Source organism: Panicum hallii, chromosome 9, assembly GCF_002211085.1.
Source record: "Panicum hallii strain FIL2 chromosome 9, PHallii_v3.1, whole genome shotgun sequence".
Taxonomy (NCBI): Eukaryota; Viridiplantae; Streptophyta; class Magnoliopsida; order Poales; family Poaceae; genus Panicum; species Panicum hallii.
The window spans coordinates 63,409,911-63,435,429 of NC_038050.1; the positions used below are offsets into that span (position 1 = coordinate 63,409,911).

General features: G+C 45.0%; 2 protein-coding genes across 3 annotated transcripts; both read left to right on the forward strand.

Annotated features, from left to right (window-relative positions):
* The first annotated feature begins 103 nt into the window (after positions 1-103).
* LOC112875174 (nitrate regulatory gene2 protein) lies at positions 104-6,103 on the forward strand. 2 transcript variants are annotated; one of them, XM_025938920.1, is made up of 6 exons: positions 104-360; positions 1,661-3,189; positions 3,416-3,490; positions 3,853-4,067; positions 4,445-4,668; positions 5,147-6,103. In XM_025938920.1, exons 2-6 carry the CDS (start codon positions 1,800-1,802, stop codon positions 5,799-5,801), a joined length of 2,559 nt encoding a protein of 852 aa, XP_025794705.1. In that variant the 5' UTR covers positions 104-360; positions 1,661-1,799; the 3' UTR covers positions 5,802-6,103. The 2 variants fall into 2 exon arrangements, with proteins under 2 accessions (XP_025794705.1, XP_025794704.1); XM_025938919.1 differs by having other exon boundaries at positions 1,666-3,189.
* Positions 6,104-8,052: 1,949 nt separating this feature from the next.
* LOC112877481 (endoplasmic reticulum-Golgi intermediate compartment protein 3-like) lies at positions 8,053-12,994 on the forward strand. The gene is made up of 13 exons (XM_025941793.1): positions 8,053-8,306; positions 9,161-9,234; positions 9,665-9,748; positions 9,867-9,947; positions 10,551-10,631; positions 10,806-10,898; positions 11,329-11,508; positions 11,609-11,676; positions 11,771-11,831; positions 11,953-12,006; positions 12,083-12,172; positions 12,448-12,514; positions 12,600-12,994. Exons 1-13 carry the CDS (start codon positions 8,168-8,170, stop codon positions 12,689-12,691), a joined length of 1,164 nt encoding a protein of 387 aa, XP_025797578.1. The 5' UTR covers positions 8,053-8,167; the 3' UTR covers positions 12,692-12,994.
* Positions 12,995-25,519: the final 12,525 nt, after the last annotated feature.

The following is a 25,519-nucleotide window of genomic DNA, read 5'->3' on the forward strand; positions in this document are numbered from 1 at the left end:
AGCCAACCCGCGAGCCCCGGGCGGGCCCCGCGCGGCAGTGACCTGACACCGCCCCCCACCCCCCGCCCCCGCGAGCCCGCAAGCCGCGACACGAATCCCCAAGCCCACACGCACACACGCATCCGCTCCATCCTTCCGCTAGTGTTGCTCGCAGCAGTCGGCGCCCCGCACCCTGCCCACCGTCTTCGAACCTTCTCCTCTCTAGTCTCTCTCTCGCTACTGACTCTCCTCTCCCGTCCCGTCCTCGCCACCCCACCCCGACGAGAGACGGCCACCGGGCCAGCAGCGATCTTCTTCGTCTTCTTCTTCTTCTTCCCCGCGCCCAGCCTCGGGAGCCCGGCGCCGAGACCTACCCGCGAGGTGATTATTCTCTCTCTCGGACTCTCCCAGGTTCGGCCTCGTCGGGCGGTTCGCTCCGCGTTTCGAGGGGAATCGGGGAGCGCGGCTGCGCGCTCCGCAGTGGCGGGCGGTTTGGGGGGGGGGGGGGGAGGAGTGGAGTTCGTGGCGGTGGATGCGAGCGGAAAATCGGATCTTTCTGCTCTCCGCTGGCGGTTCTTCGTTTGGGCTGGTAGTACGCGGCGTTGATGACTTGACTTCTTCGTTTGCTGATTTGCTGGTAATTCTAATGGGTCCAGTTAGGGTACCAGTGGGTGTTCTGTTAAGGTACCCGTGGAAAGTAGGTTGGATGATTGGTTCCGCACGCGAGGAATTGCGTAATTATGCGGTGGGCACTGCAGTATCTGAATCCGTTTTATATCTGAATCTGTTTTACTCACCCTTTGGATGGCTGGTAAAGCTCCAGCACAGCACCACTTGTGGTTCTAGGCATGTACCTCATCACCGGAACCCTTGGTCAGTACTGCCCTTGGTGCAATCCGAGCTTGTGTAGTCCCAATCTCTTGAGGGTTGGGTTCCTGTAATGCTCGTTGGTGAATTCAGTGTGCCTGGAATTATCTCAGTTGAGATAAGGCCGTTGCTAGCAAAGGATTCGGATGACGCATTTAAGATTTCTGAATACGGCCAAACGTCCTGTCGTCATTGGCATGCGGGGTTGGAGTGGGTACACTTGGGCGTAAAACTGGTTCGTGTGTGGTGGATGGGATTGTCCGTTGCAGCACTTGGATTTCTCCGTGGATTACGTTTTAAGTTTGAGATGATCGAAGAAATTTCCAAAAATGGAACACCTGGTTGTTTGTTTTGTTTTGGTATGTGCCTATTTCACCAGTTTTCCGTTACATATCAGTATGGTCTAGGAAGCAGTTTTCCGTTACGTGAGTTTCACCTTCCAAATTTATTTCTAAGCATGGGTGCATTACAAGCCAGTGGCCACTAAGAAACGCAGAATTTACAGTCTGAGCTGTGTTGGTCAATTTTGAATTTTGATATGGATGACTTGTCCAATTTTTGCCATTGAACGTTTTTTTGATATATAGTATCGCTGATTGTAGTGTTTTAAACTTTGATGTGATCAGTTTGTGCATTATACATTTAAGTTAATTTTACAACATTTCGGCATTTAGTTCGTGCAATTTTCATTTCCCCAGAATGTACTTTATTGGGTATACAAAATTTCTTTGGAAATGTCAGCTTAATTTTCTTACATGTCAGCTTTACTCAATTCGAGGATACAATCTAATAGCAACATTCTTTACTACCTTAGTGCAGGCACAAAGTTATACTGCCTGGGTGATCTCCCCTGCGGACCAGCTTCCCTCAACACTAGCATAGATCTACAGTGCATGGCCGAGGCTTTCATTGACCTGTAGTTTTTGTTAGTCATTGAGGGTGGTGCACTGACAATGGGCTCGCGATCAAAGAGCGAAGATGACAAGGCTCTTGTCTTGTGTCAGGAAAGAAAACGATTTGTCAGAGAAGCTCTTGATGGAAGATGTGCTTTTGCAGCTGCTCATTTTGCTTATATTCAGTCACTTAGGCACACAGGATTTGCTCTGAGAAAATTCATGGAGCCTGAAGTGCCAACGGATTCGTCCCTGTTCACATCAACATCTGCCACTCCAGAGCTTCCTACCATGAGGCAGAAATCGATGAACCTTTCCCCATCCCTTTCACATCATGCTAGTGACTCTTTCTCCCCAGTTCCATCACCTTTATCTTCAGGACGTTTCCATGTCAACCATATGAAAGCTGGGGGGAGCTCAGTGACAACTGTCAAGGAGAAGTTGCTTGAACCTGTAAGAGCCACTCTGCAAACATCATCCCCTGTGCGTAGACAAGCTATCCATGATCTGGATGATAGTTCCACATTTGAAGCTCGGCCCGGTACACCACCATGGGACTACTTTGGCCTTTTTCAACCTGTTGAGAGCCAGATCTCATTTCATGATGAGAAGGAACTTGTTCATGAATATGAAAATTCTGATGATATCAGGCGTCTTCGTGAGAAGGAGGGAATCCCAGAGCTTGAAGAGGAAGTGGAGAAGTCTCCTGATCATTCTGATTTTATAACGAGGCGCCTAGGAGAGGATAAAGCTCCAGATCTCAAAGATGTTGAGAAGTCTCCTATGAATGGTGGAGAGGATGATCTTGCATTGTCAGAAGATGATTTTGACAATCCAACGTCTGAATCTTTAGTACGTGTGTTCAAGAATCGCAATGACACACCTGCTGGATATACTGCAACAGGTCAGTCACCTGTACAGCATGCTACAGATGAGTTAAGTTCAGAAACGATTGGTTCTCAGACCGCAGGACCAAAAGATGGCATGGCAGTTGATTCTCAGGCTGAGAGACCAAGAGATGGCATAAGAGTTGATTCTCAGACTGAAAGACCAAAAGATAACATGAGAGTTGATTCTCAGACTGAAATGTCAGAAGATGGCACGAGAGTTGATTCTCAAACTGAAAGACCAAAAGATGACACTGGAGTTGATTCTCAGACTGTAAGACCAAAAGATGACACGAGGGTACTGGACATTAGCATGTATGAAAGTGACGAAACTCCTGTGGCAAGCCCTGTGAAAGAAGTTTCATCTTCAACTGCTGCTCTTCCTATGAATGGGAAATCAAAGGAAACTTTTCGTGATGTGAGGAATGTGGTGAGGGATTTAAACTCATGCATGAAGGAGATTGAGATCTTATTTATCAAGGCATCTGATTCTGGAAAAGAAGTTCCGAGGATGCTTGAAGCAGATAAAGTCAATTTCCGCCCTTTACTACCAGAAGAAAAAGGTTATATCTTAGTAGATTTACGTTACTGTTCCATAACACATGCATTCGAGTTTTGCTTCAAATGAAGATAGGAACTAGAAATGTTTTGGGATGCATACACACAATGATATGAAATATCACTATTTATTTGTTATCACAGCTAAAACTTCGCTAGTGGCCATTATTTTTTGTCACTCCATCTGTTCTAGTTTACTTACTATGGGTTTATCTTGATATTTTGATGCAGCACCTGGATCAACGGCATCCGGTTTTTTTGCAAATTTATTTGCTTGTTGCAGAGAGGAAGTCCCTGTTCCTCAACGTAAGTTATTTTACTCTTATCTAGTAGTTACTACAGTTCCTTCCTTTTTCCTTCTTGTAACACAAGTACCTGTAACTAATTGTAGCACAATATATTGTTATTTGATCCAGTGCAATCTTTATCACCCTGGCATATAGCTTTGCTCATTAACTGCACTGACGTGTTTGGGGTAGTTTGGAGAACAGCTATATCGATCTCATTGTCATGTGGTCACTCTTTGTTCTAAAGTATAGTATTGTTGAAGTTGAAACAACTAATGCAAGTTTGGAGGGAGTAGTTAACTTATACCTTGTGCAATGAGCAGTGGTAGGGCTTGTATTCTTGTCCACATTGACATATAAATGCCTCATGTTGTAATGCAGCTCCTCCTCAGGCTGACGTGAAGTACCTTACCTGGCATAGATCAATGTCTTCACTTTCTTCTTCATCTAGAAATCCTCTTGGGACAACAACAAAAGATGACACTGATGGTCTCACTGGAAATATCTTTAGTGGCGTATACATGAATGCTGGCAGTCATGCATCCACACTGGACAGGTTGTATGCATGGGAGAGAAAGCTTTATGACGAAGTTAAGGTAAAAAGCCTCTTTTTTCAGCATCTGTTCTATGACTTAAGTTTCCAAAGTTAAGATGACTAGAAGGTGGAACAAATAGACCATACTGATGCCTAGCATGTATTTGGACTGAAGTGCTGCCACACGCGCACACTATTATATGGTGACAATACATGTCTGTGACTGCCCTGGAAACCTGCAACTTTACAAAGAGATGGGGCTATATCATGTAGTGTACACTACCCCATACCTCCTACAGTGAAATGATTACCAAATGTTCACCTTAATTTATCTAGTTACAATTAGATAATTGTTATACATTCTAGAACCATGTACTTTTTTTGCTTTAGATAGCCAAAATATGTGGATCTGACAGTTTTTCTTTTCCATTCCTCCAGGCGAGCAGTGCAATTTGCAGGCAATATGATGAGAAATGTAGGCAACTAAGACACCAGGAATCAAGAGGAGAAAGCCAAATGAGTATTGACAAAACCCGTGCTGTTGTGAAGGATTTGCACTCCAGAATTTTAGTGGCCATTCAGCGAATAGACATGATTTCGAAGAACATAGAGGATATAAGGGACAAAGAGCTTCAACCACAGCTAGAGGAATTGATTGGAAGGTATATTTATCCCTTAAGTTTGGACTGAACTACAACTCAATTGGCACCTTAGTGTAGACCTGATTACCCTTTTGGCCCCAGTATAATTGTGATCAGTTTTGAAACTGATTTATGCACTTGGGCTATGGTCTGGACCCAATGAAAAAAATGAGACATCTCATTATGTGGCCTGAATGAAACTTGCCTGGTTCTTGTGTTGTTCAGATCTACATTCAGGGCATGCTCTGGCCTGAATGAAATTGGGCCATGCTCTGGCCTGGTCCTGGTCATTCAGGTCTACCTTAATGAATGATAAATTACTAGTTATGATTACATGGCGGGTAATGACTTTTTATGTTGCAGCAATACGAAAAATTTTCACGTAATGATGCTTGCGATATCTGGTTTAGCGTTCATTGGTGCACTAATCAACTTGACATTTTGTAATCTTTTTTATGGTATCTTTATTGAATTAACACAATATTTGCCTCATTTGCAGCTTAACTCGCATGTGGGCAACAATGCTTGAGTGTCACCGGCATCAACACGAGATTATTAAGCTAGTATGCAACAGTGGCAGCATGAAGGTCTCAATTCGGTCAGAATCACAGTTACAAGCCAGTCTGCTCCTCCAGGTTGAGCTAAGCACATTATGTTCGAACTTCCAGAAATGGATATCATCCCACAGAGCATATTTGAATAGCCTAAATTCATGGCTACTCAAGTGTGTGAAGTCACTACAGAGGAGAAGGAAGAGTTCCAGGAAAAAGAAGGTTGAAGCTGATCCAATAACAAAGTATGCTGTTGCGCCCATATTTAAAACTTGCGAGAGCTGGATAGACTTATTGGATGACTTACCAACCAAGGACTTGGAGGATGCCATTAAAGGCCTTGCTGCAGTTATACACCGCTCGATGCCACACCAAGAGAAGCGACGTGGTAGTTCAAAGCTGACTTTCTCATTATCCCATAGTGGAAGGTTAAATGGCGATATGGGGGAAGTCCAGAGGAGTGACACGCCTACAGATTTACAATCAAGTTTGGAGATATTCCTAGGGAAGCTTGAAACCTTTTCGGAGGTTTCGTTGCAGGAGTATATGGTTCTCAAAGGGAAAATTGATGATGCAAAGACGAATTATGAGAAGTGGAAGTAGTTTTGGTGCAGTCAGACTAGTGGCTCTAATTTCTGGAATGGAACATAACCAGTCATTTATAGATGGATAATTAAATCATCCGGGTGTATATGTCTGTTGAAATAATAGGGATAAATTACTTTTACCATTTTTTAAGTTTCAAGTTAAGCCTAGGAAAGAATTGTAGATTACTGCCTGGTGCTATGCCGCCTTAAGTCTGCGGTTGTAAATGTGAGGTGGTGGTAATTAAATTCAAAGATGTGGGGATATAAAGATGTACATTCCTGTGGTTATATCAGTATATGAGGGATCCATTTTCTTCATTCTTCTCATCTCTTCAGAGTTTTTATACAAGCAATGGAATTCTCCATCTCTTTCACCAGTACAGGATAGGACAATGAATGCTATATTTGTAATTTATATGTAGTTTGTGCTATGGAATGCATGTGCTCAAAGATGAAATTTCGATCAGTCACTACTCATTTATTTTGAGGAATTTTATTTATTACTTGGTATCGATGTTGGTACTTGTTTCTGGATTTTCTGTAGCTAAGTCACCAAGTAATGAATCATGGTAATAGAAAGATCACGTAAAGCAGCATGAACACCAGATCCGCAACAAGGAGACTGATGCGTCAGGGACTGTTTGGTTTGCGGACTTCTGGAGTTTGAGAGCTGAAATAGGCTCTTTTTCGTGCTGTTTGGATGCTTTTGGGGATGAAGTTGGACCGTAACTGCAAAGGGCAAAAAATTATGATTTCGAGTAGGTGGATCGGGCTCCTGACCGTTCTCCGTATCAGCGCATTGCTGCCACCAAAATGTATCTTCCTCTGGTCTGGTCGTTTGTAGTGAGTAGTACAACCCACTGCTGGGCTCAGCGCGCTAGACCAGATGGTTGCCCGTCTGAGCATCTCCATCTTCATATTACTTGGCAACCAACAGGAATCTGAATTGGAGTACGATTTTGCACATGACCATGCTAGTGTGGCGAAACGTTTGTTTCACATCTTATATTCAACAATTTGTTCATCAATTGTAAGAATGCTTTAGTATCTAATAAAGCTCTCTCTTTATTAAAAATAGTCATCAGGCATCGGTCTTTCATAATCTCAACTAATCATCATTATTATCCATCATTTACGGTTTATTACAGAATATATTTTTATATATAAAATCAATTGCAATATGTTGATTTTATCTTCTACGTCGTTATAATTTGCATAGTTAAATATGGTTTTTGCTCTTGCATTAAAATCTATAAACTAATGCTACAATATTAGTGATTTATATATCTATAAAAGTATAATATCATACTGATTTGGTTCGATTTTAGTAGGCATATTAGGATTTCAAAAGGTCTTTGGAGGTAAATGCTAACCACCAAATTTTCTTAAAATAAATCATGAATTCCCGTAAAAATCACTGGCATATTAAAATATATATACGAAACATGAATCTGTTCGTGTAAATTTTACACTATGCCTACATAGGGTCCCGAGTGTCTGACTAATAAATGGTCAAAGTTTGTAAGAAATTTGGCATTTAAAATCCAGTCATGCCTACTAAAAAATGAATTGGAGGAAGTGTATTCATGTTGAAGATGAGGTACATAGTGAGCTGACTTCAGAATACCATAACAGAATCCACCATATTCATTCCACTTTATTGAAATACATTGATTGATATATGCTATCTTTCTTTATAATTTGCATAGTTAAATATGATATTTATAAAATAAGCTTTTGATTTTTATGATTTATATATGATAGCAATAAAAGTACAATACTATGTTAATTTTTCCATTTTTAGTAGGTGTATTAGGATTTGAAACTTGATGGCACTATTAAAATGTAATATTAGAAGTTTAGAATCCACTTTCATGTGCTGATACTTGATACAAAGCACTGGCGGCTGGTGGAAGGCTATGTAGTGCTTGCTCCTACAAAAAGGATACACAATTGTGGGCAAATATTGCACAACTAATGAAGTGTATTAGATGCTCGATTGCTTACCCTTTGAAAACACTTGAATGATATAGGCTGATAATATGTGTAGAGCAAATTATTGGTCCATGATGTAACTTTATTTTTGAGTGATGAATAAAGGCTTCTTTTTCCTCTTAGAATAATCTATTCCTAGCCATCTAGTAGGTTTTGGAGAAAACAAATAAAATGCCAGTAATTCCTCACTCCTGTCTCGTGACACTTTCAAGTGGACCCCACGTCCCCACCCAACAGGCCAACACGAATCCAAACAAAATCGCCGATTAGCCCCCTCGGTCCGACAAATTCCAGAGATACCCTCCCCATTTCTCGCGGCAGCCACGCCGTAGATCTCCTCCTCGTCCCAGGTTTCCGGCGGTCTCGCCGGCGGCGTGAGCTCAAGCGATGGAGCTCTGGAGCAAGCTGCGGAACCTGGACGCCTACCCGAAGGTGAACGAGGACTTCTACAGCCGCACCCTCTCCGGCGGTCTCATCACCATCCTCTCCTCCCTCGCCATCCTCCTCCTCTTCTTCTCCGAGATCCGTACGTATCATTCCCCCCTCGTTTTTCTCCACCTTGACATCTTCGCCTCAGATCCATTTTAATTTCGCCCTACCTAGCTTCGGCGCAGCTTTGATCTCGCCGTACCATCTCGCTGGCTTTGCGTACAAAAGTGAATGTGTTCGGATACGGAACAAGTATAGTTTGTGGTGTAATGAATTTTGCGCCTTTTCATGCCAATGGCGTGAATTCGAAGCAGTAGTTGTTAAAATTAGCGGCTCCGTTAACATGCATTGAAATTCGGGTATGGAAGTTGAATCGAAGGCATTTGGTAATAGGGGCCGGTGTGAAATACATGTATTGATTTGGCAGCAGCATAATGGTGGTTTTGTTTCAGTTTTGATGCTGTATCCTAGTTTGGTGTCAACAGGGACTGAATAGGCAATGATTTTATACCCTTCTGTGATGATTTGGTTTTTAAGTTAGTATATGAATTTAACATTCACGGTGAGTTAGATTTTCTGTTCAGTTAGTACTGTGAAGTTATTTCTTCATCCATAGGATTAATAGTTTTGTTGAATGGAGTTCCAAACTAGGTAACATAAGATCTTTGGGATTGCTACATCATTTTGGTGCTTGTGCTTGTGCTAAGTTTCTGTTGCCTTTGTTTTTGCAAGCACGAATGCTATATGATGCTATGCATGGTCACCTTTTTTCATACCTATGGGCTATAACTGATACTTACTATTTTTTCATGCTAAATCAAGAGTAACATTTTAACTTGTTAGATGCAGCAAGTACCTTCTCTTGCAATTGGGCTTGTTCCTTGCTTTGTTTATCTAGATAATAGTTCATGCACTGTACTTTAACTTACTGTTATGGTAACTTTCCTGTAGGGCTGTATCTATATTCTGCTACAGAGAGTAAGCTCACTGTTGATACCTCAAGAGGGGAAAGACTACATATCAATGTTAGTGCCAATGTTGTTTCCTCTCCCAAACCTTCCAATTTTCTTGTACTTTCTAATAGCACTTACCATATTTAGAAAGCAGGCCATCGAAATCTAGTTATGCTAAAATTTATATTCTTTGCCATCTTTCTTCAACTTCAATTTAGTCTATGAACTATCAGTAGTGTAAAATTTGGAATTATTTTCTTCAAGTTTAGCTCAGATTGTCTTCATGTTAGTTATTAGCACATTACAACTTGGCAGCTAGTGAACAAAATATCTGTAGAGTTTATACAGTTCAAATGTGAAAGAACAATTGGTAGGCAGCTAGTTGAGATATTTACAAATTACTAATTTGGTGAGGCCCAGCCCAGAATATATGTCATCTTTTGCTGTATGTGAAGATGCTGCTTTTCTTTTTTATTCTTAATGTGCATGATTGCTTTTGCAGTTTGATGTTACATTCCCAGCCCTTCCTTGCTCTCTAGTTGCTGTTGATACAATGGATGTCAGTGGAGAGCAACATTATGATATAGTATGTGCACTGATTTTTGCCAGTTTCCTCTTTTATGCTTTGTTTTACATCTTCGAAATTGTTTCCCAAGCTTTACTGCATAAACTGTTTCCTGATGGGATAAACATCCATTTTGCAGAAACATGACATAATAAAGAAAAGAATTGATCATCTTGGTAATGTAATTGAATCAAGAAAAGATGGAGTTGGTGCCCCTAAGGTATATCATTCTACTTCTAACATGAACTAGAATATGAGTGAAGTTGGTCTGGTTTTACCATAATGTTTACCAAATCTGGACCTGCTTTTAGCAAGTACCATTCTTTTAGTACCAAATTGTGCAGCATTTGTTTTTTTCTTATCATTACCGTTTGATTGCTGGTTTGATTTATTGCAGCATTTGCGATTCTTGTTTTGTTGATTAATGAAGTTAGCAATGTCCTCATATTTAATATTTTTTCAGTGAGCTTTCTATGACCTTGGAGAGGTATCGATAGGTATCATGTTAGTTATTGTTATTTTTGTTCTCATAAAACCTCACAAGGGCCGTATAAAAACTCTTTTTAATATTTAATAATGAACCGTTGACTGGTGGACGATCTGCTTAAATTGCATTCCTGAATTCGTATTACATGTTGGGAACGACTGTAAAAGCGTAGGGTCCAACTGTATAATAATGATTTCAAACTTGCTGGTGGCATGAAGAGGCTGTCCTCTTCTTTCATTAATTGTCAAATGTGGAATAGCAGCATATTTCTATACCAGGATGATGTTCTTCCTTGAACTAACTCCTTCCCCCTGTCCTGGTTTCTCTCTTCTATAGATTGAAAGACCGTTACAGAAGCATGGCGGTAGGCTTGACCACAATGAGGTTTACTGTGGATCTTGTTATGGTTCTGAGGAGGTATACGTCTGTGACATTGTTACATTGATGCTACTTCTTTTTATATTTCACATTGATGTTATTTATCCCATGATCCTTCTGTCACTTCAGTTAATAAACACCACCAGATTTCTCCTTTAAAATTTCATTGCATCCTCTAAGAAGCCCTAATATTTGCATTTGCAACTTCACCAGTCAGATGATCAGTGTTGCAACTCCTGTGAAGAAGTTCGTGATGCCTACCGGAAGAAAGGATGGGCTCTAACCAATGTAGAATTAATTGATCAGGTACTATGTGCTCTGTTAATTTTGGCCAAAGTAGCACAATCATGTTCAATCAAATGTGTCTTAAAAAAACCCATATGTGTAGCACTCTATTGTGAATTGTGACGCATGATTTGTCCTCGAGTCCTTAGTCTGGTTTTCTGGTACATAGGGAGCCCTTATGCTTATCAAATCAATGGTTTCTACACACGCCTGTATTCATTTCTTTACAGTATACTATTGGTGGCCTTTTTTTAAATGTGTACTTGGTGTTAATTTCTTTAAACTTTAAAGCTATAAAAATGTGTGAGCCACTTTAATTTATTTGTGCATACAGCATTCTTTTACTTAGCTAAGATTTTTTTTTCTGCATGCAACTGATTCATGTAGACATTTTTGGTTTTACTTTGTTGTTGTGTTTTCTTTTTAACCAGTTAGTTTCCTCGCATTCCAGTGCAAGAGAGAGGGCTTCGTACAAAGGTTAAAAGATGAGCAAGGGGAAGGTTGTAACATCCATGGATTTGTAAATGTGAATAAAGTAGCTGGCAACTTTCACTTCGCCCCTGGGAAAAGCTTGGAGCAGTCATTCAACTTCCTGCAAGATCTGTTGAACCTCCAACCTGAATCTTACAATGCAAGTAGAATTAAATTCTCTTTATCCTTATTGGAGAAATTATAATTTTGTTCATAACCATAAACTGATAATTGTCCATTGCCTACTTTCCTGGAAACAGATAAGTCACAAGATAAACAAACTGTCCTTTGGGGAAGAGTTCCCAGGTGTTGTCAATCCTCTTGATGGGTATGATTTGGAACTTAGACTACATTTCAGACCATAATTTATATTTCACTTGCTCTACAACTTTTCACATGCCTGAGTTTGCCGAGTATTTCAGAGTTGTGTGGACACAGGATAACTCCAATGGGTTAACAGGGATGTACCAGTATTTTGTGAAGGTAAAATTTTGGTAACTACTGGTGATATTCTTTAGTACAATTCCTTACATGTAAGCTACTGGGGACATGAAGAGATATTGATACTGCCTGCTTCAACCTGCTAACCATCTCTTTTGTACAGGTTGTTCCTACAATCTACACGGATATTAGGGGACGGAAGATTCACTCAAATCAGGTAAATAGCATTCTCCATGCCTAATTGTACTTCTGAAGCCTAAGTTTGTGATTAATTATTTGCTTTCTTTTTGCAGTTTTCCGTAACGGAGCACTTCAGAGAGGCAATTGGCTATCCTAGGCCTCCACCTGGTGTATATTTCTTCTACGAATTTTCACCAATAAAGGTGATGAAGGATATCCCTGTGATTTTATATTGTCAGACTAGCATTTCTTTTTTGTTCGTTGTGGTTCATCTATTGATAGCCTGCAACTTTTGACATTCAATCATCCTTTTGCTCTAAAAGCAAAAAGCACACATTGCATTTATTTCTTAGAATTGACACTCCCGTTTTCTTATCATGCTGGTCTCTTTAAGATAACATGCGAAGATCACCATCTGTACAGGTATATGTCATCCTCTACATTAAATTCACTAGTTGGTCTGGCTGTTCCTTGACAGGTTGATTTTACTGAAGAAAATACCTCGCTCCTTCACTTCCTGACAAACATATGTGCTATTGTTGGAGGTTTGCCATAACTTGCAGCTCTGCATAATGATATGATAAACGAAAGTCATAAATTGCCAACCGTTGTCCATCTACACTTTTGCAGGTATTTTCACAGTTGCTGGCATCGTCGATTCTTTCGTGTACCATGGTCATCGTGCCATCAAGAAAAAGATGGAGATCGGAAAGCTTGGATAATTCCAATTCTTAGCATATACTAGTCACTAGGACCATAGTCAAAACTGAGTTAACTTGTGCTTGCACTGCCTCGAAAGGTTTGGCGATGAGAACTGAGGAATTTTGATAAGCTGTAATTCACATTTGTAACCACTCAGACCTGCTAACTTCTTTGGACCTAGAGCTTCACGTTTCAGCGACTTCCTTCGTGGTGCAGAGAGGTCGGTACCTCACCACTCTTATCTAAAGATGTGTAAGCAGCTGCATCACTGCCGACCGATGTTTTGTCATATACTATATGTCAATCCTGTTGCAACATTCTCAGATCGCTGTTAAAATTTGTGATCCTGCTCCGCGCCGCGTATCCTTTTTTTCGCTTGGGTCAGTCTCCAGCATTTACTTTCTGGATTCGGATGAGACCGGAACCTTTCTCCCGGCACGCAAGTACACGCAGCGGCGGCGCGCCGGCCAGCGGCCGCGCGGCTACCCACGTTGCCGTCCCAGCCGCCGCGCTTGCCGCTCGGCGACCAGCGCGCGGCCGCGGCGGGCGCTTCTCACCCCGGCGTCGTCGCCATACGCCCAGGGGGAGCCGTGGTGGCCGCCTCCCCGCACGCTGCGACGCGCCCGCCGAAAAGGAGGTGTCGTGCGGCGGCCGCGCGGCCCTTTTCACGTGGCCGTCCGACGGCGACGTCACCGGCAGCGGCGGGCCCCCCGTCGTCCGGCGTCGCCGTCGGCGGCCTTTTTCTCCATCAATCAACGCGGCCGTCGACGGGGGAGATGGGCGATCGCCCAACCCGAAAAGGCGAGAGATGCCGTGGTCAGACAAGCAGGCAGGGAGGGCCCCGCTCGGCGATGACACTCCCTGCCCGGCTGCCTCCGCCGGCCGTTGCAGCGGGCGAGAATGGATGTGCTGATGTGCCCGGCCGAGGAAGGCCCGGACAGGAGGAATATATCGCCGTAGGCTTGGTCTCCCCATCAATGATGCCACCCAATCCAAGTGATCTGTCGGGGCGGAGCAACGGACGAACGAACGAACGGGCTGCTCCGGCCGGGCCGGCGGCGAGGGCCCCCCGGCGTCGGTGAGCTGTCCTGGTCACGCCACTGAATGTGCAGCGCCGAAGGAATGTCTCCGGACATCGCCCAAGCCCAGCCTCGACTGCTCAGTTCAGTGTACTAGAACATAACGCGCGCTTCGCGCGCCCTTTCATCAATTTTCTTCATTCAAAATAAAATAGATCCATATGCAAAAGTAAACAAAGCATGAGATAGGAAATGGAAATAAATGCAGAAACTCAACATGGCAACAACACAGATTGAATACATGTTCCAAGTAAATATAGGACCCAACGGTCCACAAATTGGAAAGGAGTTCAGCAACAACAGGCAGAAAATGTAGGAATCCAGCAATGTTGTAAATGATAAGTAAATTCATAACAATGTCTCATTCAAATATTTTAACAATAGAAAACTTCAGACCGATTGCAGTATGTTGGTTCTGACGAGCCGCAAAATTCTTCATTGGCTAAACAAGCATTTGGTTATTGCTATTTTGGCCTTTTTTAATGATCACCATTAGTAGCTACCGACCATTTTAGTAGATAGCTTGAAATATTTTTTTATAGAGATTCATATAATTATATTAAGACATCAGACAAGTTTCAAAGAAATTCTCAGAAGAGGACAGTATTACAAATGTATCCTGAAGGGAGCCAAAACACGAAAGAACCCTGCTGTCACAACAAAGATGAGGCACAAGAGCGCACACACTATAAAAAAAAAGGCACATGCACATATCATCAGCATGAAGGTAGCTTGGATTAATGATCCAAATAAGAATAGAGTACTAAGATATTAAAGAGGATATATGAGATAACACAATCCGTAGCTATCAAGTATCTAAAAGAAAGTAGGTCATAAAGCTGAATTGATTTTTTAGATGAAGGAAAATCTCAGCCTTAAACATTCACAGGTGAATGTCTACAACCAATGGTTACAAGAGTTGTTAGCCACTAAATCTCAAATAAGGATTTAAAAATACAAGAAGAAAAACTCTAAAATAAAGAAAGAAATCATGAAGACTAAGATTCAATACTTCTCTTCATCCACGTTTCATCCTTGCAAAACTTCTACGCAGCACCAAACTATTACATCTCTTATTTTCTTAGAAACTCAATGTCCGAGCCAGCTCGGCTCGGCTCGGTCCAGCTTGCTAAGATAACGAGCTAGCTCGGTTCGGCTCGTTATCCTAACAAGCACAAAAGCCTGCTCGGCTCGGTTCAGTCCAGCTCGCGAGCCAAACACTGATATACTATCCCAGGTGATATATATATCTATACAAATCAAATAAAAAAATTAGGATAATATATGGTTCTATTTCCATACCTTCAGGATCATATATAATTTCATTGGCGGTACTTCCATAATTCATCAACCATACATATTCCATCAATAACATATGACCATAAGCTAGCCTATTATAAGCAAGGAGGTTACAAATACTAAGTCTTGATCTCTCAGATACATAGATTGATCGGTCCATTAAATGGACATTAGATAAGCATAAAAGCACAAAAGAAATACTGAGTCTTGGCTTCTAAACGGCCTATAACGTAGGTGTAAATCATGTTGTACGTGTAGCTTGTTCGGCTCGCGAGCAGCTCGCGAGCTGGCTAGAACTCGCTCGTTATAGTAACGAGCACAAAGTTATCCTCGGTTTGTTAGGAATTAGACCGAGCTGAGCCAAATCGAGCCGAGCCGGCTACGAGTCGAGCGAGTTAACGTGCCACGAACAATTTTTACAGCCCTACAAACAGCTGAATAGATAACACGATACAACAAGTCATCAGATGTAGTTTCTTATGTGGTCGCCATCAGAGCCAGCAGAGGGATCGGATCCGGAGCTAGTGCAGACGAGGACCTTGAGGCAGCCTCTCTTGAACTGCGCTATGGAAACAGATTGCTCCTGCTCTGTGGTGGCACCGTCATCAGTCAAGAGTTCTACCTTCGGTGAGACGCTGCAGGGGAATCTGAGGATGACGATCGATTGACTACCGAGGGCTCCATGATCCTATCCACCGCCCTCTCCATCCCTTCTTTCGCTCAGGCATATGTGCAGCAGCACCTTTATCACTACCCATCGGGCTATGATTGTCCAAGGCCAACCGTTCAGCGAGGATGAGAAAGTAGAGGGATGACACACACAAGAAATAGTGGTCGCGTGGCGCTCATCCTAGCCTCTCCGCTCCTTTTTTTTTTATCAAGCACATGGTCGAGCATTACCTTTGTTGCTGCATGTGGAGCCATAATCGTCTGAGATTCATGATTCGGTGAGGATAAGGAAGCTGGCGGACCATACATATAGGAAATAGATGACGCGGGCCGCTGTGCCTGTCATGCAAAGTTGGCTCTTCCCACTTACCCAGCATTCCCGCTCATTGAACAATAGCACCTGACAGTAGAGCCAATAGAAATATATAGTCCACCGGTTAGATACAACTAACACTGTCCGAGACCACCGCTCATTTTCAACTGCGCCGGATGCGCTGCAGCCAGAGCAATAGATTTCTGTCCGCTAGAAGCGCCCGCGCGTGAGCCGAAGAGAATTCCGGGAGACGTGGCTGCTGCAAATAAGTCCCGTACATGCGTCGTGCGCGGGAAACGCTCTCGCACGTCCAGGAGCTACCTGCTTTTAATAAAACCCGATGCTTGCAAGTGAACCTGCAACGATTGGCCTCTTGCTGAATGTTCTTTTTTTTTAAGGGGACTTGCTGAATGTTCAATTCAGCGGGGAAATTGAAGTGAGAAAGGCAAGGGGGATCTCTTACAACAATTCATGGACCAAAAGATAGCCGGTGAAGCAGGTCACGTTGCCTGCTTTTTCCGACTGTCGGATCGGCCATGCGGACGGTCCAGATCGTGCAGATCTCGGATTTTTTTGCAAAAACATTCTTCTATTGTTATCGCCATTATTTGGACAGGCCGGAAGTGGGCCGAGGAGCAAGATGGATTTGGAAGATGATTATAATGGGCTTGCGGATCGGACCCTACACAGAAGTTTTGGGCCCCGGGAGGCCGTGTATCGAGATAGGTATGTTTAAACAGTTTAGATAGAGATAGTTACGATTCGTGTCGTGTTTGATTAGGGTTAGTTAAGAAAGGAAAGTCTACGGACTATAAGTATGTATCATGAGTAAACAATAAACAGAATCATTCATCAACAACTCTCGGCGCATGGCCTCCCCTGTTTTAGGATTTTCTCGGGTAAGTGCCGTGCAGCCCCGATCATGCTCTGCATGATTGGGGCAGCATCCCTCTTGCTCATTTACTTTATGTGTTTCTCGTTCTGAAGCATTGTTGATGACGAGTAGCACTAGTTATCTTAACGCGCAAAGAGTAATGTTATTTCGTTCATATTTTAATCGTGCTTTGCTTGTTACTCATGAGCATTCGGTAGTCATCGTGTCTGATCCCGGGTGCGATGGTTGCATCTTGCTTTATTCTTGTTAGTAGATTCAATCTGTTATGATTAGTCTCTGATTATCAGAGATCTAGCTTAATATCTGCATGATTAGGCCTTGCAAACGAGTTGAAAGTTCCGGCAGTATGATTGGTATCGGATAGCGGCTTGAAAGGAGATTGTTCCGTGGATCGGCTTCTTGGTTGGTTTTTTAGGCCTCTGTTTAAGCTGTTATTCCGTTATCTTTTGGTACTTGTTAGGCTCAATCACGCGTAGGATGATCCGGTCATGCAGTGAGGGTTTTAATCATCGTAGATTGGATTAGCTTAATATTTATGAAGCAGGATTTATGTTGTTATCGGGCATATGTATGCTTTATTCCTAGATCCGATCCGGTGTTGATGCAATCGGCTCGTTACAGCCGATACCGGGAAACATCCAATGAGCCGATTACGGCTCGGACTAATGTTTACACGTGTCTGTGCATGCAGGAAACTAATAAATAACACCTTCCTGATCAGGTACAGGGTCAGGTGGCACGCCTAGCGACTCCAAGCCAGGGCGTGTGCCGGATCTCGAGCCGTTGACCGATGGACCGGGGCTCACCAGCAGTCCCGGAAGCCTCCCGGCTCCTCGTGTTGCCTGTCGTTGCTCGCCGGCGGGTTTTGACCGGCAACACATTCTGGCACGCCCGGTGGGACCATCATCGACATCTTCATCATCTTCATCGACTTCGTCATTTTCTTCGACCCCGTCAGTTGTTGTTAACAAGATGGCAAGGGATGAACCAATCACCTATGAGGAGCTCTCTGCTGAGCATAAGCAGAGATATGATGAAATCAAGACTCAATTCGAAGTCGATCTCATTAGCTCTTTTGAAAGGACTCGCCATCATGGTGTCAGGTGGAAGGGGTTTTCACCCGAAGGTGCCCTTGATGGAGTGAATCTTTCTACCCCATCTAAAGAACGTACCAGAGCTCTGCGGCAAGAAGTGAACTATGCGGTGGCTCACTCGTTGCATCGACATTCTGAGAGCTTGGTTAACGCTTTCGAGCGTGTTGCCTTGCGCGTGGTCCAAGAAATTATAAAGCATCAGCACTCTCCAACGGGACCTGCCTTGAGGAGTCATAAAGGAGAATAACCGTTCCAAACCAGGCCACCACTGCCTTATGCGCTCGCGGCTGCGGAGTCACATGGTTCTCCGGCTTATGTGGTTTATAAAGTGGGAGGTGATCCCATGGATCACCAGTTCTTCAGCGAGCCACCCAGGGAGATTCCACATGGGTATGTGTGTGCTTATATACCGGATAGCAATAATCCGGTACATCCAGCACAGAAGGCAGCTGGAGGAGTTCCTGGAGCGGATGCAGACAAGCAAGCGTGGCTAGCAGCTTATGCCACCGGGCCGAGCCACGATAGTACGCACTCGGCCCCAGGATCACAGACGGCGGACCAGATTAGTGCCATTCTGAGAGATCAGTTTGTTATCTTGCCTAAGAGGAGAGCGATTGGCTATACCAAACCGTATCCAAGTGATTATGACCTAATTCCATTACCACCTAAGTATCGGCTTACTGAATTTACCAAGTTCAGTGGAGCAGAAGGTTCTAACTCTATCGAGCACGTGAGCCGATACTTGGCGCAACTAGGGATGATTTCAGTATCGGATCCCTTGCGAGTGAGGTTCTTCTCACAATCGCTAACAGGGCCAGCCTTTGGATGGTACACGTCATTAGGCCCTGATTCTATCCGTACTTGGAAGCAGCTGGAGGAGCAGTTCCACATTCAGTATCATTCAGAGGCAGCAGAAGCAGAAATTGCCGATTTGGCGCAGGTACGGTAGAAGCATGGGGAAACTGTTGCGGAATTCATCCAACGCTTCAGGGAAGTAAAGAACCAATGCTACTCGATGCGGATTTCAGAGAAGGAGGCAGTTGAGTTAGCATCTTTGGGTTTATTGAAACCGATCAGAGATCTGGCTTTCCAGTTGGAGTTCACTTCTTTGGCACATTTGGTTCAGAAGCTGACCACGTACGAGCAGCGCCATCCCGAGCTATATCAAGATAAGTTCAAGCGTCAAATGGTGGTGGTTGATGCAGATGAAGCTGAAGACTCCGGAGACGAGCAAGAGGTGGCAGTCGCAGAATGGACTCGGGGGGCAAGCCCCGTATCCTGCAAATGGTTGAAGCAAACAGGGCCTTGCGAGGGGATTTGACTTCGACGTGGGCAAGGTTAAACAGATATTTGATCTGTTGTTAAAAGAGAAACATTTGAAGTTTTCGGAAGGTTATAAACCTCCCACGGCGCAGGAGCTGAAGGAAAGATCGTATTGCAAATGGCATGACTCCTTCACCCATAGCACAAGCGACTGCAAGGAGTTCCGTAGGCAAATTCAAACGGCTATTGAGCAAGGCCGATTGATCTTGGGCCAAACTGCCATGAAGATCGATACTTAGCCTTTCCCTGGTGTAAACATGGTGGAAGGTTATGACCGGTCCACAAGACGGCAGCTGAATTTTACGCTCAGCATCAACATGACGGGGTTAGCATCGCGCCGCCAAGCCAAGAATAAGGAGGCTGATCCCAACGATCAGCCCCAAAAAGAAGAAAAAGGGTATGTCACAGAAGAACAAGTGAGGTATGTAAGGAATTAGCGGCCAACTTCTTCTGATCTTCTCAAGAAGTACGAGTACCAGTACCAGCAGCGTCTCCAGCGAGAGTCGGAAGAAGAAGAGTATGAGCGTCATACCGGGAAACGATTGAAGAAGCATGAAGATGCACGCGATCACTGGCTCTGCCCGTTTTTCAGGTATTGTTGGGATTCTGGTATGAGTCGATTACCTACTATTAGAGATTGCCCAGAATGTGGATCCAGGAAACCAGATGTAGAGGGGATTTCAGTTTTCCAGCGTTTGGGACGTGCTCCAATTCAGCAAGAGCGAGTTCGATCGCCACGAAGAAGAATAGACCTTGATGAAGAAGAACACAAGTATCATCGTCCGCAGTGGTGCCCTAATGGGCTCAATCGTTCTCAAAAGCGCAGGGTTCAGCGGTTGCGAAGCTTGGAGGAAGCCGAAGCTAGATATCTTGAGTCATTAAGGAAAGCGGGCTCGGATCTAGCAGAACAAGTTCATCATGTGCAGAAAAAGGAATCGCGTCCTCTCAGAAAGGAATGGCGGCCGAAGTCGACAAAAGCCGATGTGAAGATATCGGCTGATACGCATATGGTATTTGTGCTCCCTGCAGAATTCCACGCTCGAATCCATGAAGAAACATCAGTTGCCCAGCTTGATCTGGGACCTCAGCCGGTGATATTCGAGAAGCCGCAAGCTAAGAGTTACAAGCATTTGAAAGCCTTGTATCTTAAGGGGTATATAAACGAACAGCCCGTTAATAAGATGCTAGTGGATACAGGGGTAGCAGTTAATATCATGCCATACTCGGTTCTGCGCCGCTTGGGGCGGTCCACCGGAGACTTGATCAAGACTAATGTCACGTTAAGTTACTTTAATGGGCAGACTTCAGAAGCTCAAGGAGTCCTCAGTTTAGATCTAACCATCGGAAATAAGACTATCCCAACCTCCTTTCTCGTTAATAGCAAGAGCACCTACAATATCCTACTTGGTAGGGATTGGATTCATACCCACTGTTTTATCCCTTCCACAATGCATCAGTGTTTGATCCAGTGGGATGGAGATGAGGTAGAGGTGGTTCATGCAGATGATTCAATTGAAATTTCACATACTGTCATGACCATTTGGGATGCGGAAGACCAAGAGCCGATCTTAGGGATGAATCTAGAAGGATGCGATCGCATTGAAGCTACAAAAAATGGGGTGAGGCTAGTCTTATCCACTGGCCTCACAGAGTAGAAGAGTCACAAGGAACAAGCTGCCATAGTGTACTTGGGGAGGCCGATTCCCGCAATCGGCCCCAAAAAATAAAGTATAGACTTTTGATGTCAAGTACTTTACGTAGTCATGATCATTACAGAAAGGCCTGCTTTGACAGCTGTCCTTATTCTTTTTGTAAAAACTTGAGAGATAATGAAATACATAGAGCGGCCGATCTCGACGATCGGCCAAAATTCTTTTCACTATCTTCTTTTTCCATCTACAACATCAATTTAACAGAGGATGGGAAACTAGGATATTGCTTCACGTCGGCTGACGAGCTCGAAGAAGTAGATATTGATCCTGGGGATAAGCCACGGCCAACATTCGTCAGTAAGAAATTACACACATCTGTGCGAGAGGCGATGATAGCTTTATTGAAAGAATTTGCCGATTGCTTCGTCTGGGATTATACAGAGATGCCTGGGTTGGACAGGCGTATAGTTGAGCATCAGCTCCCTCTCAAAAGTGGATTTCGGCTGTTCTAGCAGCGAGCATGATAGATGAAGCCGAGGTCCTGGTCGAGGTGAAAAAGGAGATGGAGAAAATGTTAGAAGCGGGATTCATCAGGCCTTGCAGGTACGCCGAGTGGATTTCAAGTGTTGTACCTGTACAGAAGAAGGATGGCCGATGGCGGGTTTGCGTGGACTTCAGAGACCTCAACGGGGCTACTCCGAAGGATGAGTACCCAATGCCTGTTGCAGAGATGTTGATCAATGCAGCTGTTGGTCACAAAATCTTGAGTTTCATGGATGGCAACGCTGGTTATAACCAGATTTTCATGGCCCTTGAGGATATACACAAAACCGCATTTAGAGTGCCTGGAGCGGTGGGTCTGTTTGAATATGTGGTTATGACCTTTGGTTTGAAGAATGCTGGTGCTACATATCAGCGTGCTATGAATTATATTTTTCATAACTTGATCGGAAAGTTGGTAGAAATCTACATTGATGATATCGTGGTGAAGTCTGCGATGGTTGAAGGGCACCTGGAGGACTTACGATAGGTTCTGGAACGAACTAGAAGGTTCGGGCTTAGGATGAACCCTAAGAAGTGTGCTTTTGGCGTGTCGGCTGGATAATTTTTTGGTTTTCTGGTTCATGAAAGAGGGATCGAGATTGGCCTAAAAAGTCAGAAAGCCGTACGCACCATGGTGCCACCTACTACAAAGAAGGAGCTCCAGCAACTTATTGGCAAGATCAATTTTGTTAGGAGGATTATTTCTAATCTTTCTGGGCGAATCGAGCCTTTTATGAAGTTGGTGAAAATCAAAGCCAATGAAGAATTTTGCTGGGGGGCAGAGTAGCAACAGGCGTTTGAGGAAATTAAGGAGTATCTATCAAAACAACCTGTGCTGGTTCCACCCCAAGAAGATAGGCCATTTTATGTGTACCTATCAGTTGGTGACACCTCCATTGCGTCGGTAGTAATACAGGTGCATGACAACAAAGAAAGGGTGGTATTCTACCTCAGCAGAAGGATGCTGGATACAGAGACAAGGTACCCAGATATCAAAAAGTTGTGTCTTTGTCTATTCTTTACATGCACCAAGCTTCGTCCCATCCTATTATCAGCCGAGGTAATTGTTATCTGCAAAACGGATGTTATAAAACACATGCTATCGGCTCCTGTGTTGAAAGGCCGATTAGGAAAATGGATGTTTGCATTGTCAGAGTTCGATATCCGATATCAACCCGCGAAGGCAGTCAGAGGGCAGGCGTTAGCGGATCTTATTGTTGAGAGAATCAATACCAACATAGCAGCACTTTCTATACGAGCTTGGGCTATGTACTTCGACGGATCAGTTTGTGGAGATGGATGTGGCATAGGAATCCTACTGGTATCACCTCGGGGGGATACGTATTCTTTCTCAATCAGATTGTGTGACAGTTCGTGTGTTTGTAATGCTAGGCATATATTTTGTTAGTGTGAAATATGTGTTTGTTTGTATAAAGCTTATGTGTGTTTATGTGAAGCTTTTGAAAATTTAAAGTGCAAGTAAAAAGGGTATTTTTGTAATTATAGAAAAACCTAGGGTTGTTTTTGTAAAATGTATTTGGATTAAGGTAATTTTGAAATAAGTAAAGGGTGGTTTTGCAAATATATTTTTCTTACCTTATGTTTTGTAAAAATATATGTATATTTACTCAAAAGTTGCATTGGAAATGCGTGTGTTGAAATATGTAAAAATTTTGGGTAAAATGGTAAAAATAAGGATATTTATGTAATTTTATAAAAGTATAAGTCCTTTTGTGCAAATGTTAGATTTACAAAAGTAACTTTTAAATTTACTCAGAACTAAAGTGTAAAAGTACAAGTCATCATGGCATATCTATCCAATCATTATGACGACTCTATCCCGTCATCATGACATGTCATAAATGCTTGCATTTAGGTCCTGAATTTTATAAAGTTTTATTCTTTAGCACAAAAGCAATTCAAATCCGACTTTTGTTCAAAGATTCATGTGTAAAAATATAAGTTTTGAATTTTTGAACTTGGGCCCTAAAGCAATGTTGTAGAGTTTGAAAAACTCTCCAACTTTCGTTTTGGGCATTTCTTCATTTGGGTTTTAAATTAACGGGAAATTTTGTTTTACAAACGAGCCCCTGTAGTTTTCTGAAATCGCGTATAAGTCCTTGGGAAATCTGTTTTCCCTTTCTCCTCTGTTCTTTCTCTCTTCTGCCTTGTCTTCTCTGGCACCCTGCCTTTTTTTTCCCCACCAGCGTCATCTCCATCTCTTCCCGTTTCCCCCTCTCCTCAGTACAAGCAGGCAAGCAGCGCTGGCGGGTGAGCAGCAGGCGGGGCCCGGCTCGGGCAGCCATGGCTAGCGGAAGGGCGGTTCCCAGGCGCGGGCGTGCGGCTTGGCAGGCGCCTAGGCGAGCGCGGTGCGGAGCGCAGGAGGGCGAGCGGCGGCTCGTGGGCGCGGCGGCTGGCGGGCCCAGGGCGGCGGCCGCAAGCGCGCCCGGGCAAGCGCAGCGCGGGGGCCCGAGCGGCTGGAGGCGCAGCGCGGGGAGCAGAGGGGCAGCGCGTGCGGCGCGGCCCGGCGTGGGCCCAGGAGCGAGCTGCGGCGGGCGCTCGGGGCTGAGCGAGCCCGAGGCGGGGCGCGCAGCGCGGCAGAGGGAGCAGGCGGCGGCTCGGCGCGGTTTTGGGCGGAGCCTGGCGCAGCGCAGAGGCGGGGCACGCGCGGGCTCGGGTGGCGCGCGAGCGGGCGGCGAGCGGAGTGTGCTGGCGGGCTGGCGGCCAGGCGCACAGGCAGCAGACAGAGCGGAGCGCGGCGCGCAGGCGGAGCTCTGTAGCGCGTGAAGGCTGAGCAGGGCGGTGCAGGGCGAGACAGGTGTGCGCCGCGGGCGCGAGCTGGCGTGCGGGGCTGGGCAGGTGTGTGCGCGGAGGGCCCAGGAGCGGAGCGTCACAGACGGCGCTGGCTCAGCCGGAGCGGCGGAGCACAAGCGCAAATGCGGAGCGCGTGCGGAAGTCGGCGGTGCAGGTGGAGCCGCGGAGCGGCTGCGATTCGGTGGTGTTGAAGCGTGGGCTCGTGAGCGCGGGCGCTGCGCATGTGCGGTGCGCGCGGTGGCGTACGGAAGCTGGTGGAGCGCGACGTGGAGCAGCACGCAGCGCGCTGGAGTGCAAGCGCTGGGCGGCCAGAGGACGGGTGGCGCGAGCAACGCTGGAACGCGTGTGCGAGCGCGGAGTGACGCGGCAAGGCCGGGCAAACACCGGTTCGGCAGCAGGAAGCGGAGGAGCAGCTGCACGGCGAGCAGGACGATGATGTGCAGGGAGGTCACGCGCAATGCGAAAGAAGTTGCAATGCGGCGGTTGCAGACGGACCTACCCAGGGAGCAGTAGAGTCGCGCATGGAGAACGTCGGGGGTCGTTGAGGAGGAAGCCGCGGACAAAGTCAAGCGACACTGTGAACCGCTCGTGGAAAACGGAGTATGGCGTGGCAAATCAGAAAGAGAAGCCACGAAGCGAAGACAGTGGTCGGGCGTGATGAGCTCGGAGGAGATGCGGTGCAGCCTGGCATGACGAGCTCCCTTCATCTATACGGAAGTCGAGGCGGGAGCAACGCGACACGGGTTTGACGTGCAGCGCATAACCAGCGGCGGTGATAGGTCAAACCGGATGGCGTCGCAACAGGTGGAAGGGACGACAAGGTTACAGGACCCAGAGGTCCGAACGGAATTGAACCGGCGCGTTCGCGAGTGCGAGCGGAAGCGTTCTACCGGTGGCCGACTCAGCTCGTGAGCAGGAAAAGCCTGGGGTTCACGAAAAAGTCGGTATAGCGAACCCATTCGGCTCCATCGTCTTGCCCCAGGAGTCCACGACATCCAGCAGCTCCTATTCCTCGTCGATCGCCGAGCAAGACCACGACTCACCACGGAGACTACTCCTTCAGCCATCTTCCACCCACTACAACCATTCTCGGCAAACTACTTCGTCATCCACGGAGTCTTGTCATCGTCGAGCTTTTCTCTCTTCGCCGATCCTGTCGCCACGAAA

Bases quoted from the DNA above. Each gene is read 5' to 3' on its own strand.
- LOC112875174 (XM_025938920.1), top strand. From the start codon at position 1,800: ATGGGCTCGCGATCAAAGAGCGAAGATGACAAGGCTCTTGTCTTGTGT. The intron at 3,491-3,852 runs GTAAGTTATTTT...GTTGTAATGCAG, and splicing joins GGAAGTCCCTGTTCCTCAAC to CTCCTCCTCAGGCTGACGTG. The intron at 4,068-4,444 runs GTAAAAAGCCTC...CCATTCCTCCAG, and splicing joins AGCTTTATGACGAAGTTAAG to GCGAGCAGTGCAATTTGCAG.
- LOC112877481 (XM_025941793.1), top strand. From the start codon at position 8,168: ATGGAGCTCTGGAGCAAGCTGCGGAACCTGGACGCCTACCCGAAGGTG. The intron at 10,632-10,805 runs GTATACGTCTGT...CAACTTCACCAG, and splicing joins CTTGTTATGGTTCTGAGGAG to TCAGATGATCAGTGTTGCAA. The intron at 11,832-11,952 runs GTAAAATTTTGG...TCTTTTGTACAG, and splicing joins TGTACCAGTATTTTGTGAAG to GTTGTTCCTACAATCTACAC.